Raw genomic sequence first — 15,269 nt, forward strand, 5'->3', positions numbered from 1 at the left:
CATCTCTGTAGAAAACATCCAGTCTACTCATCCATTCCACGGAACAAACCCAACAAAAGGTAGGCTAACTAACGTATGCTGCTCTCGTCCACCACGCTGTTTTACACGTTACTCTGAAAATAGTGATGTTTTACAAACAAGCTAAAACAAAAGCTTCCGGTTTGTAATCTAACTGTTTATTAGTTTGCAACTAATCTTGAAATTTTGACACATTTCTGTAAACTTAGCTGCTGCTGGAGACAAACCAGCCCCTTCCCGCTGGAGCATTAACCTTATGGCTACTTAATATGCACGTGAATGACGTCACCGGACCATGCCGGTGATGTCTGCATTCTTCATTCTTTCTCCTCACTCAGTATTAGCCTTCTTAAAATGTGTCCCCCCCTGAACACTGCTGTAAGCTTTGTACAGTCACCGGGGCTTAGTGAACAGGTCTTTTGCATATCCAGTGCAAAGAGCCAGATTGAGCCAGTTTGACTCAATTCATTTCCTTATCACTATTTCATTGACTTGATAATGGGGAGATGATTTTGGTGCTCTCTATACTCAACTCAAGATTAGACATAAATAAAGTTTTCAGATTTGGGATTATTTTTGTTTTCAGATACATTTTCAACATACAAGAATATAACCATAAATATAACCATATTGCATCAAACACAAGTTACACCACAATTTGTCAAAAAACAAATCTTATTGGGGACCCACTCAATTTCCCTGGGACCACATCAAACGACCACCTGGGGGTCCCGGGGACTCACTTTTTATTTTGTGAAGCTCCCTTCCCTCCATTCTTTCTCCTAACCCCCAAACACATTTCAGGCACAGAACGTTTCCTGGCTTTTGAGCCGTTACCACCAATGCCACTTAGCAAATTGACCTATTCCCTTACACCGATCATTCAGCTCACTGACTAGTCATCAGCCATCTTACCCAAATAAATCACTTCCACATACGACCATCTATCTAATCCAGTTTCATCAGCCATCTTTGTTTTTAAAGACCTAGCCACTTCATTCACCCAACTCAATACTACCACCCAAACAGTGCATTTAATACCACCCACGGCACTTTCCCAATTGACCTATGCATCTATATTCAACTAATCACTTTGATTACCTGATCAACCATCCACAGAGTGTATTTATCACTATCATCGAACCACCTTCCTATTACATTATTCAGCACCTATTTCCCAAGATTAACTAACCACAGACATAACTCATCTTACCCAAACATCTACATATTAAACATATGATAAGCAATCTAATCCACCTAACCACCTTCCTATTAAAGCTGTCATCACTTGTTTATATGTCATATAATCAAGCCAGCCTAGCCACTCAGATTTCAGACCAACAAGGGACTGGGTCCCCAACATCCAAACTGGTCCTAATTTGGTTAATGATGTCAGCTGGAGTGGAATCTCTCTTGTTAATTACATCAGCCAATGGAGGAACTTAGACATCCCTCACTGCTACTAAAACTGAATTTCAGTAAACATATTATATTATTGTTTGTGTCTCTAAATCTTACCCCATACACCAGCTCTCCAACCATGCCATTCCAGATCTTGGTTTCTGCATCTCTTGCTCCGTATTTGCCATCTCCCACAATCCTTAGCTGGTAGCGTATACCACAGTGCTTTGCAATTTCTGCGGCCAGGTCAACGCAGTAACCTAGCATCAGTCAGAGAAAACAAACAAAAAACACATGCACAAAGGACAAAGATCAGCAGTGTTAGACAAGCGTCTCCAAATACAGACTAAAATGTGGAATATTTTCAATATTGCACGTTCCAATAATCAGTAGTTACCCACCCAAGACTTCCTGGGTTTAATGGTGACATATATGGTGACATGCAACAATTTTCAAAAAGTACAGTATATTACCAACATATTATGTATATTGTATGAAAATCTGAAAAAGCTGTATAATCATGCTTCATTAGAAGGTGGCAGTACCACTGTGTGTTATTTATGGAGAGCCCTGTATATAGGTCTGGGACAAACCCATTTCTGTAGCTTTAACACTCTGGGGTCGAGAGCTGCGCCGGGGTGTAATATGCAATTTTCTAAAATTACGTGAATAAGATAAAACATAAAACTTTTCACATTTCTCAGTCACAGCGGGTAACATTCCACAGGGAGAATGCAAACCCAGCCCCACGTATTTGCTTAGTTTAAGTCGCCACTGGACTATGCCCAGGTAAACCAGTGAAAATGCCATGCAGCTTTGAGCATAATTCATTTGGATTCCATCGTTGTATTTTGGAAGATAGACGGGATTCTGAACGCCGATTTCCGCTCCACACACACAGCAGAGCAGAGAGGTATAGTGTGTTCAACACGCAGCACATGTACCTAACTGGAAACGGTACAGAGAGGATTATCAACGACCCAGTGTGAAGATGAACTAACTCATTACTGTAAGTACAATAAAACCTTCATGAGTAAAAAGCCAATACTTGGCATGGATATTCAAGCGATATTTCAATCTGCTCTGTCTGCATGCAGTGTCTCATCCACCACGCTGTATGTAGTCTAACTCTTTCTCTTAGTTTGCCACCTATCTCGAAATGTGGCACCCCTGGAAGAGAGGAGAGGCTGGTTTCTTTCCGCCAGCAGCTGAGTTTACAAGAATTTGCCAAATTTCAAGATTTGTGGCAAACTAAGATAAACAATAAGACTACATCAGCAATCATATATTATTTGTCAGTGGACACATTTGGAACATTGTAAATTATAAGGTTTCTGTCAATATTTCTGTCATGCTTTTATGATAAAAAGGCATGAAGTTATTACTCTAAATACATGACACATGTATTCTAATCATGCTTGGTTAAAGAATCAAACACACACATACACACACACACACACACACTCAATCAATACAGTATATAAACATACCTTCATAACGGTCATTGTCTTGAAATAGCTCAGAATTCTTCTTCATCATCACGTAGGGGGCTTCCTGCGCACGCACACACACACACACACACACACACACATTGTTATCAGGTCTTCCAATAGATGTAAAAAGTCAATAACCTTCTTATCTTTGTTATTGTCAATGTGTGAATTTATTTTTTTAAGATTATTTTTGGGGCATTTTAGGCCTTTACTTTATTTAGGACAGCTGAAGACAGGAAAGGGGGAGAGAGAGGGGGGATGACATGCAGCAAAGGGCCACGGGCTGGACTCAAACCAGGCCGCTGTGGTAGGGACTAAGCCTTAGCACATGGGTGAGGTGAGCTACACCAGGTGAGCTACCAGGGCACCCCGTCAATGTGTAGATTTAAGTAACCAATAATGATGATATTTTCATAATTTGAATTGATTTGAATTTTGAATTTAAAGCTGATAATAGATAGCATCTCAGAGTAATCAGACAAGAGATTAGGGCAATGCTTCGGTGGTCTATAAATAATAACTACAGGAATGGCTAGCTGACATTTCAGTATGACAGCATGATACCTAAAGGAACTAAAAATATCTAAAGAACTATCCCTTGATCTCAAAGCATCGATACATATGGTGGCTGCCCCTCCTGACTTGTCTAATGAAGTAGGAGAACATAGAACTTTGCTGGGCAGTTTCAATTAGAGCAGCAAATGCTTCTGTGTTTAGCAAGGTTTCAGTTAAAAATAGGCAGTCAAACTGGTGCTCTGATCATTAATCAGAAAGGTTTTATTTAAGAGGGACCTGATATTTGTAAGTGCCAATCGCAGATTTACTGTCTTGCTTTGATCCGTACAGTCACTGGATGCAGGGATGCATATAGGTTGTTGAGATTTACAACTGATGGGGTAGGTAGATGTCGGGTGGGTTGGCTGGGAGCTATGGGAACAGGTGCTACTGTACTGGGCAGTGTTGATAGTGTGAAGAATGTTTGCTGACAGTGCTTGTGTGCCCTCAAAGCTGGGAAAGAAGTTTCACCCCGAGAACAACTTAAACTTGTCAATACGTTTACACAAAGTTCTGTAATGCAGGCTGACTGAAGCCAGGTGTGGAGGCTAAGCAAGCGGCTGAATCTCTCCATGCCTCTGTTAAAAGATGGGAAGGGACCAGGGATAAAAAACATGCTTCTCACAGTCTTTGAGTAAGTTATAAACGGGTAAAATTGTCCCGACTGCTTGAGCGAGGTGTCATTGGTGCCAACATGAACAATTACTATTTGGACATGAGGGTAGGTCAAAAGAATACCTCGTAATTGTTCTAAAATATCAGAAATGTTGGCGCTTGGTCCTCTGAGAACCGGGAGGGGTTGTAGGCAGAGGAGATTGTGCAAGGTGGGAACGTCCTTCCAGTGGAGGAAACTCTTGCACGTCTAGGATACCAACCATGTTGGCCAGGGGGAGATGCAGAGGTTTAGAATGGGGAGACTAGCACTTTGTAACGTGTTTACCTCTGCGGGCTGCAGTTCAGTGTTCAGGCTGTCTTAGAGTCGTACTCCCCGGAGCATCGCTCTACCATCATTCAGAGTTGTTCATACAATCCACTCTGATCCCAATGTATATGCTGCGTAATTGTCACAGCCCGGTCTGTGACCTCTGGATTCCCCTGTGTTTCCTGTTTGTTTCCCAGTCTGTCTTTCCCTGTGTCTCCTCCCCTGTGTGTGTGTATTTGCTCATGAGCATTACCAGGCACACCTGACTTCCATTTACCATCAAGCTCAGTATAAGAAACCCGGCTCTCCACTCACTCATTGCCAGATTTCCGGTTTCCGCTCTCTACGTGGTAACTCTTCAGGCTTAAAACTCCAGTGAAGAATCTGATTTTGACCCGTTGTTGTGTCTCTGCTGAAAATAACCTCACCTGTGTCTCTTCCGTCTCCAGCACCTGCCTCCTGCTGATCCTCTGCCATTGCCTGCCACAAATTCCCCATCACCAGATGCCATCTGCTTCCACCAGGATTGCCACCTCACCACCTTGTTTTACTCACTTCACTTGCAAGTACTGAGATAAAGTAAAACTACAAACTCCAATCCATTGTGCCCGAGTCTGAATCTGCTTTTAGGGTCCAAACTAGGAGTGAATCGTAACAGTAATGTTACCATCCCTGTGTGATGTTACAGTTTTTCTTTACGTCCTCATCTGCGTCCCTATGCAAACCTAGATTGGTCAATTTCATTCCATTTATTAGGATCCCCATTAGCTGTAGCTGAAGCAGCAGCTATTCTTCTTGGGGTCCACACCAAACACAACATTCTATAATTAATAATATATTGATGTCTGAGCTCCACTATCATTGGCCATTCAGCCAGTCCCAAGAGACTAAGCAATCTAGATGCGCCCCAAAGCAGTCAACCTATGGGAAACACTGTCACCCAATATTACTGGTTCATCTTAGTGCCCTGAGGCTTCAATGATTATACTGATGGTATGTGATGTGATGCTAACTGTTTCTAATGATATGAATTACAAATACACTATTCTTTTAATAAAAATTGTTTTTATTTCTCTGGAAGTGTTACACTGTTTATTACAAAGGCATTAATGCTTCTAGGAATGGATTTGTCTTAAGTGAAACCAAAATGTGTTTTAACCTATGGCCTTGATGCCCTGGCATGTGGCCTTTGTGCCTCCAAATAAAATTGAGCCAAGTGGCTTATTTTCAATGTGACTGTTACAATATTGGCTGTGTTTCTATTGCCTGCACATTCACATTGAGTGCCATTCATTTGTTTATTACCAGTATAGTTGTGACGATGACGGTCTTGTTTTCCATTCCCATGGTGTCGTTGGGGTAAAGGTCGGACTTTGTCACCACCATTTTATCCACCTCATTCCAATAGCCAATCTAAAAACAAACACACACACACACACACACACACACACACACACACACACACACACACACACACACACACACACAGATAGTTACATATCACATAGCTACATGCTATATTAATATTCATGACGGCAAATTGATTCTTTTGTTACCTTAACAGGTCCATTGTTCTTCAACTCCATGACTGTCACTGAGTAGTTGATTCTCTTCCCGTACTGGTCAAACTGAATGTTCCCTGTTAAACCATCTACACGCACCTACACACACACACGCACACACACACGCACGCACGCACGCACGCACACACACGATTTTACAATTTAGCTCCAATCATTCCATCTTTTGTGGTACTTTGTTCACAATACTAATTAATCTACCAGAAATATGCAGGTCACCACAGTGCCTTGCCAGATGCTGCTGAATTGCATTGCAGCAAAAATTGAGCCAGGTTTTTTGTTGGATGACCCTGCATTGTTTGCCGGAGCCCGCTTAGACACAGAAGAGTTTTCAACACAGTCTCAGTTTTCAGCATCCCACCAAGGCTAACCCCTAACTCTGATCAACTGTTATGGACCTGGGTCAGTCCATCTCTCTTCTCATTGAGGATAGTTTAATCCATGCTCACCTGTTTGAGGGCACGTTCAATCTCCACCCCCTGTGCCCAGGGAACCGCTGGATTGGCCAGACAGTCCCCACTGTTGCCGCGACGACTCATGTCTATTCTCTGCTTGTGAAGAAAGCGGAACGCCTCCGTCATCACGTGCACAGCATCATAGGTGAGGGCAGAGGTATACTGAAAGTCACAGAAATATTGACAAAAAACATTAACACCTCAATAACCGGATACCTGCTGCGTGGGAGTATGAGGACCTGTGATTCCATTCTGAAAGCCACCATCCACTATGGGTACCATGACCTGCTGAACTGCATCTTTCTCTCTGGCAGCTCATTATTACAGCTAGAATTACTGCTTTGTGGTTGCATGCCTCTGCACAACAGTCATGTCTGTCCAGACTGACATAATAGAAAAGACTGATTTACCAACATTCCTGCTTTAATCCCATTAAACATTAATTTTTGATTCCAATATAAACCATCTGCTGGTTGAAGAGTGTTGCATTTTAAGCATCAATTCTATTATTGCTCCTCGTATTTTGTTTGTTCTTGTTGATAAAATCATCAAAGTGGGTTGTCACTTTAATGACACAAAGTTATGTTGTGCCAGAAATAGGCGTGGTTCTGAGACATGGCTTCCTCAGCACTCTGAGTTTCCAATAAAGTACCAACAACTGGTTTTGCGCTGCTTAATTTGAATGAACCTTCCATGTGTTTAAGCCCCTCCTCCCACCTGTGCATAGTGCACACTGCACTGGTCATCAAAATATTTTACACATGGGCAAAGAGAATTGTTAAAATCAGGAAAATACCAAACGGTCAAAGTGCTGCTTGTGTTGGTCGTTGCAAGCCCATAAAAGTTCATATCATGTCTAAAAGGTATAGCATTTTATATCAAACATTACCAAGTGCTTTGCAATAAAAAATTATGTAGCCATACCACATGGAGAGTTGAGTTAGATTATTGAACCCAATATTAGCATGATTATATTACTGTGATCCTTGGAATAGCTCCAGGTAATCTGAATTCTTCTCACACAGCCTCTTTCTCTTCTGGAACAACATCTTTACAATTTAGATTATCACGAGGGATATTTGTTTCCACAGTCAGTACACATAGCAACATATAGATATACACATAGCCACATACAAATGTAGTCAGTACACAAAATCTCAATGATTGGATTCATCATCCCAGATGTTAATTTACAATCTTACTCTGATACGTGCATCAGCTCCAGGATACTCCTTCTCTTCCAGGGCCTCCCATTGTTGGTCAAACTTTGCCACCACAGGATCATCAAAATCTACTATCTGAAACCCAGACACGTTTGCACCTCCATACTGGATTTTAGAGAGGTCACCATCTACAAAACCCTGGAACAACAACAACAGAAAATTTATTTTAGTTGATGCATTTACACTCTACGCATATTTTATTCTCTGAGAGGATCTGATGGAGCCTCAGTCCATGCATGCCATGTGATGCAGACACATTTTATTAAAGAACATATCACGTGTCTGTAACTGAAACCCTACATATAGCTGTAGCAGGGCTCTACTGGTGTTTTAAAGTACATACTAGTGAAAAATAGTGACGTTAACACCACTTTTCTATTATTTATTATAAATTCCACCTTTTTCAGAGGTTGTTATTAACACAGAACAGTGCTCGTGCTATCAGTGGCAGTTTGAGCCACAAGTTTGAGTCGTCCTACTGAAGGCAGATCAGCTGCAGAACAACCAACAAACAGGCTTGTGAATAGATGAAATAGTAAATATGCAGGCTTCTTTTCTATCTCACTCTACTTAACGTGGCTATGGCTTGCTAAACTATTATCCGCTAATCTGGCTACTAAAGCTCAGCCAGTCCAAGCCTGCTGAGTCATGATAACCTTTGACTATGGTTAACTGCTCCTCAGATCTCTGCAGGGTAAATCCACACAGCTAGCTAGACTATCTGTCCAATCTGAGTTTTCTCCTGCATGACTAAAACAACTTTTGAACGTACATGTTCCAGCAAAACAAGTTCCTTATTTTGCAGAGGCATTGTGTGTGTCCAGCGATGTCCATGACGATTGTGATTGGCTTTTAAGAAACGACAATAAACCAGAGCACGTTTTTCTCCCATCCCGGAATGCTGTGTGGACTAGCCAGACCTTCCTCCACAGCGCTGTGGAGGAAGGTCTGGCATTGCCAGACTATGATAACCTAGCCACTGCATGTTCTTCATGTGAAACAGAATGGATCTTAAAAAAAAGCATGTAACTGAAATTGGCAACAGGTTTGAGTAACTTTTCTGATGAATGTACCCATGTGCTCACAATCAAATCTGAATAGAATTTAGGACCGTGACCCACTTAGGGACCACTGCCCGACTATACACCAGTCAGCCAGCAATTACCCATTGCTAGGTCATCTTTGTTGCATCTGAGCCTTATTGTTGCAGCTGTTTCTGCCAGCCTGTTATCAATGTGTACATCTGTTTCCCTGTTAGCTGCCTGAACCTGCTGCCTACCAGATTACCTGCACATGTGACTACTTGCTCTGCTGTACATATATACAGTATATATACAGTATATATATACACACACACACACTACCTATCTTGATTTCTCAGCCAAACATAGCAGCGTTTGGTCAGGTTGGACCAGAGACTGACGGGGATTTACCAAGTTAGCGATGATATAGTGGTATCCTTTCACATGTCTGCCTATAGTGATCACCTGGTGGGAAAAAAAGAGAACAAGCTCAATACTATAATACTATAAAAACTGTCATGAAAATGAAATGCATTACTCAATTTGTAACATTTGCCAGTCTATCGCTGTTGTCCTGTGAAAACCATGTATCACCAAAAGGTCTACTTTTCACAAGCTTAAAAAACGTTTTCAGCTTATAATTACAAAGGATCATTCAATGGGATTTTAAATGGTTTATTTAGTTGAAGAAGTACGACAACATTCTCAACCCATAAAGGAACACTTGATTGTTCACTTTCAGTCAGTCAGAAATATTTGAAATCACAAATGTTGTGTACGTGGGTTTTTATTGGACAGCAACTACGGCCAGCTAATGTCATATTTCTGTTTCTGTTTTGCAATACTGAATAATGGTGAAGGGAGTATTTACCTGCGTGAAGCTGGCCCCCCCATGTCATCCAAAAATTATCAAAAACACTGCTATTCATTTGTGCTACGTTTGTGCCGGTTTGTGCCGTAAAAATTATTGTTTGTGCTGTACATTTTCTGACCAGTGACGTCACCCAGCCCCCCATTAATGTCCAAATCTCCCCAAAATGGTCTCAATTGTTTGTGCTACGTTTGTGCCGTTAAAAGAAACTTTTGTGTTACTTCGGTTTTTACGTTATCAGGCTTTATTTGTTACACGGCTACTATTTGCACTGCAAAGGCTTCTGACACCAGCCATTACTCCCATGAACGGGACATTCTAAAACGCTTAATGTGAAAAAGCTTAACGTGGTTTAATGTACCTAAACAATGTACCTAAACAACGATCAATGATCAACGTTGTTTAGGTACATTAAACCACGTTAAGCTTTTTCACGTTAAGCTTTTTCCTTGCAATAGCCTTAATAAAGCAGAAACGCTTAATGTCAGATAACGTCCATAATAATTGGATTTGGGTTACATTTTTTGACAGTTTTCAGTGGTTATGAGGAGCAATATGAGAAAGAAATTTGGTGATGATTGATCGTTGTTTAGGTACATTAAACCACGTTAAGCTTTTTCATGTTAAGCATTTTAAAATGTCACGTTCATGGGAGTGATGGCTGGTGTCAGAAGCCTTTGCAGCGCAAATAGTAGCCGTGTAACAAATAACACCTGATAATGTAAAAACCGAAGTAGCACAAATGTTTCTTTTAACGGCACAAATCAGCACAAACGTATTTTGCATAAAATTGCATAAATATCCCGCATATTCCATCGCATTTTTTAAGAAAACATGCCACATAATCAAGGATTTTTGCCAGCAACAATCACAACATTTTTTTGAGGTTGTACCAGAATAGGTTTACATGGTTTAATTTTCAAAAAACACTATATTTTTGTTGTACTGCACATTGCTGCAGCTCCTCTTTTCACCCTGTGTGTTCAGGTCTCTGTTTTAGCTACAGAGTGAGACATCTCACTTCTGTACCATCTTTGTTGGGATTCGCACATGCACAGTAGCTAGGTAAGGGTCACATCAGCTAGCCAGCTGTTTCTCTAACTTCAGTTAGTACAAGGCAGGATTAGCCAGGAGACTTCTTCTAAACAAGGGCGCACTTCCAACTTTGCGTGGAATACTGAACAGAACAGCAGACCGTCCCTGCAGAACAGGGACATGTAAGTAGTTCTTTTGTAGATTATGGTGAACTCGTGTGTGTTGTAGCAGTGTTTTGCCATTGAGAACGAGGGGGCTAACCACTAGCATGCTAGCGGTTAGCCCCCTCGTTTCGGCCAGTGACGTAGAAAACCCTGCAGATTTTGAACAGCTCACCTGGAGACTGATGGCAGGATACATTCAGAAACCCATATCTCATTCAAAACAGCATGGATGTTTTTTTTTCCAAGTTTGTATGCGTGTAGAAGCACCAGAGACATAAAATAACACCCCAAATCCCAGAAAAAGAAAAGATTTTTTTATAATATGGGCACTTTAATTACTTAAAACCCTTAACAGCACAAACAATATTTTTTACGGCACAAACATAGCACAAACAAATAGCAGTGTTTTTAATAACTGTTGGATAACATGGGGGGCTAGAGTATTTGTGGTGGCATTTGTTGGCAGCAATTATCAAAGTAAAAGCTAGGGGAAAAAACAAACCTGCTGAACAACGCTTAGTGCCTATATCAGGCATTAATGTGGTAAATATATGAGCCAATAACATGCTGTTGAGTTGGCAACAGCATGTTGAGCGATTCTCAGAGAGACTCATTCTTTGTCAACTATTTAGGCAAAGATTTAGGGGGATGCTCTCTCTGCTTTTTTACAGACTTCAAAACCCTGCCTTTCTGGCACAGCACTTGGTTATTTCTACTCAAGCAGGGGCTTGTCTTTTTAAAACCATGTATATTTTGTGTTGAAACTGCCCCAATTATCAAGCGGCCCACTGGGAAAACTCCCGTTGCTCCAGATGGCCAGTGTGTCATTGCAAACAGGTATTTAAAAAGACAGTTATAACAAAAACTAAGTTGACCAAATATACAGAAAGCAAAAAAATTTAAAATGCAATTTGTGCCAGATGATCTAAGAAGACGTCTGGAAATGGTAATGTATTTGACAGAGATATAATATACTGCAGAGGATGGATCTGTAGCATGTTGAAAGGGTAGAAGAAGCTTTATGTTGATGGATAGATATCTACTTATAATAATAATAATAATAATAGTAGTAGTGAAAAGACTGGAATCAACCTGTTCCATGATGTCTTTGACTTTGTCTTGTTCACAGTCCAGGATGATGCGTCGCTCCTTACGGATTTCCAGGTCCTAAAAAACACATAAGTATTCCACATCACAGTCCGTAATGTTGTGCAGGCCGGCAGTGTGAAACGTAGCTCTGAAAACATCCAGTGGTATTTTCCTGAGGCGCAGTGAGGTTTCTTCCTCGCCTGCACCAGTTTGGCATTTGACAGGTTGTGGGAGGAGAGATGCAGCACAGACTGAGTCATCCAGCATAGGCCAGGTCAGTGACAAACTGTGGAAGCTGTACCCGGGTTTCTGTGCTATTTTCGTCACTTGAATTGGTAGGTTAATGCACCAATGTAGACCTCCCCAAAATCCCATAAGCCAATGACTGAAAAAATCCTTCACACACACCGCACAACATACTGGTAACGCTTTATAACCGATGCCATAGTATCGTCATCATTTTATAAAACAGGAAGTGACATGTAGCTGTCATTTCTTAAAAAAAGGTTCCTGGAAAGGACAATGTAATCTGGTATTGATTATATAGAAAATGGGGACTTTTCAATTGGTTTATGCCCAATTAATTTATTCAAATAATTATTTTCTAACAAACCGTAGATGTTTGTTTCCTCAGAGCACAACAGTTGCAAGCGAGAAACGCAGGATGAAATATCACACGAAAATCGTTCTTGTCAGGCTTCAAGTAATGTGTTTGTGTATCAACAGCAGCGAGCGAACCAATCAGTAGCTATAGCGGGTTTAAGTTCTTTCTATACAGTCTAAGGGTTCAGGTGTGCGTGACGGCCGCATTAAAAACAACAATGGTGGATGTGATAGACAGATGGTTCAGCCAATCAGCTGCCAGGTTATTTGTTGAAAGTGTGTGTCCTTTCCTAAACAGTTTTTAATGATGGCTTCTCAGATGTTTTGTGTAACAAACATCTGTCTCGTCAGGTTAGGGCAGGTCACCTAAACATGCTGACTAAACTTTTCCAATAATGAATTCCCATTCCCATTTTATAAATTATAATAAATAAATTACATTGGGTAGTAAATTTCCTCTAGAAATCAACAGCTGCTCACTAACCACTTCTGTCTGCAGTTTAGTATGTAAGGACCATGTGCAGGTTCTTGTAACAAGTGAATAACCTTAAGCTATATTTCCCTAAGCTACTACCAAATACATTTCCACAAAACCTAAAATGAGCTATTACCAAGATCTCACATGATGAAAAAGTTGTCTTCTGAAATCAGAGCCAGTATTGCATTTGCATATTTGCATTGTATTGTATTGCATTGTTGATTTCAGGAGAACGCCGGCTGACCCCCCTCCACTGTTCTTCAGTGGCTCCACGAGGACAGAGAGAGGAGCATCAGACCACCGTACCCGGTGTCTCAACACCCACTCTGCATTTGTGTATGTGTATATGTTTGTGTTAGCACCTGCGACCGTGGGAAACCACATTTTGTTTCCAGATACTTTGTGTGTGGAAATGACAAATCAAACTTGAAACTTGAACAGTGTGCAGTGCTGGGTATGAACAGAAGATCAGTACCTGAAACAGGGAGCGGTACGCTTCATCCTTCCTCTCATCTTTCAGGTTTCCTACATTTATCGCTGTGACAACCCATTTCTTCTCTGCTGCAGTGTCCAGTATTACCTGAAGAGTAGAAAGACCTGCACACACATGCACACACACACACACACACACACACACACACACACACACACACACACACACACACACACACACACACACACACACACACACACACACACACACACACACACACACACACGTGATTAGTTGATTTAGAATATTAAAAATATTTGACTGTAGTGTACAGGAGTAAATGATTGCACTGCAGCTGTATGTGTACACCACATTTTTCACCAGCTACTTGCTTCAAATACTGGAGGTCATGAAGTCAACAGATATCCAGAAGACAGGAGGTGGATATTCCACAACCTGTCACTTATAATGCCAACATCTTTTCCTTGTCAGTTTCTGAATTCTATGTCACAGTAATGTATATTGGGATATGGTAGATAAGTAATAATGAATTCAATTCATTGGCTGACTGAGCAAATACCTGACAAATCAAGGCACATCATCACACTGTGATGCCCAAACCATATAAGAATGAAATCAAATTAGAAACTTAAGATGGCCCACACAAAACCCAATACATCTAGACTTGCCTGTAAGGAGAATATAAACAAAAGCATGGCCAATATATCTGCTTATATCAAAATGATAGAATGATAATATGCTAGATCACAGATATATTGGTATTGGCGTATATACAGTATACAAAGAAATTGACAAAATATGTTTGACATTGCTTGTCTACCAGAGACTCTAAAATCAGTCAGTTCCACCAAATCAAAGGATCCTGTAATTGCAGTTGTGTTAGAAGTTACAGTAAGCAGCAGCACTAAAATCACTATGCTTTATGTGATAAACAATGAAACTTCCGTTACCTCTATCACTATCGTAGAGATAGGCAAACTTTTCCCATTTGTAGTACTCCACTAATGAAACCAGCGGCCCCTTGATGTCTGGCCTCATCTGGAGAACAAACTGATTCATCCCTTCTGCGGGGAAAGACGGCGTGATGAAGGAGACGTGGAGTGTCTCGCAGAAGGATGTGATGGTGTTTACCGACTTCTTGTCGTAGAAGCCAAAAATGGCGTAGACACCTCGAGAGAACTGGGAACAAACTAGGAGACAGAGAGAGAAACATTTAAGTAAACTACTATAAAAAAAAGAACATTTAGCCAGTTGTAATAACATTAAGGCTTGTATACAGCTGATGATTAGGCAGATTATACAGCTGAAGATAATGATCAATATTAAGGTCAAATACCTATTAAAATATGTTTTAATTAACTGTAAATGAATGTCTAAATAAATGCAGGCAGTTGTACAATCAGAGTATAGAACGGTGTTGGAACAGGTTGCGCGTTGAGTGCACAACACTTGTTGAATGTTAAAGCTCAAACATCAGATAGCACTATCTCAGTGCCTGTTTGCGACCATAATCATCTGCTGATGATGTGTGTATCAATCTGTGTGTCATCTGCATAATAATGGAGAGGTATGCTGTTGTTTTCCGTTCCTTGAGCTTGTGTGTGTAGTAGTGTAGTGCCACACACTGCCCTCCTCACACCACCACTAAACATAGCACGCACACACGCACACACGCACACACACACACACACACACACACACACACACACTCTTTTCACAGTCTTTGATGCATTTTACATGCCGACCTTACACCAAACAACTTTTCAAGCGATACCTCTGTCTCAGACTAATTTCCAATATCTGAATGAAACCCTGAGAGTCTTGCTAGAGTCGGGGCACTCCTGTCGTCTCCATCGTTTGGTGTAAAGTCATAAAACTCAGTCCCAGTCTGTCTCTTATCTTGACG

General features: G+C 40.9%; 1 protein-coding gene across 5 annotated transcripts in view; it reads right to left on the reverse strand.

Moving 5' to 3' along the window:
- LOC144530634 (glutamate receptor 2-like) overlaps positions 1 to 15,269 on the reverse strand; it is a 106,648-nt gene that overhangs the window by 47,691 nt on the left and 43,688 nt on the right. For all 5 annotated transcript variants that reach the window (XM_078270301.1, XM_078270293.1, XM_078270284.1 and 2 more), the window contains 10 exons: positions 14,314 to 14,553; positions 13,385 to 13,506; positions 11,832 to 11,906; positions 9,081 to 9,134; positions 7,627 to 7,785; positions 6,419 to 6,586; positions 5,946 to 6,050; positions 5,695 to 5,802; positions 2,910 to 2,973; positions 1,537 to 1,679 (listed from right to left, as the gene is read on the reverse strand). In XM_078270301.1, coding sequence (XP_078126427.1) covers positions 1,537 to 1,679; positions 2,910 to 2,973; positions 5,695 to 5,802; positions 5,946 to 6,050; positions 6,419 to 6,586; positions 7,627 to 7,785; positions 9,081 to 9,134; positions 11,832 to 11,906; positions 13,385 to 13,506; positions 14,314 to 14,553 — 1,238 coding nt within the window. The remainder of the gene's footprint in view (positions 1 to 1,536; positions 1,680 to 2,909; positions 2,974 to 5,694; positions 5,803 to 5,945; positions 6,051 to 6,418; positions 6,587 to 7,626; positions 7,786 to 9,080; positions 9,135 to 11,831; positions 11,907 to 13,384; positions 13,507 to 14,313; positions 14,554 to 15,269) is intronic.

This window comes from Sander vitreus, chromosome 2 (assembly GCF_031162955.1).
Source record: "Sander vitreus isolate 19-12246 chromosome 2, sanVit1, whole genome shotgun sequence".
NCBI lineage: Eukaryota > Metazoa > Chordata > Actinopteri > Perciformes > Percidae > Sander > Sander vitreus.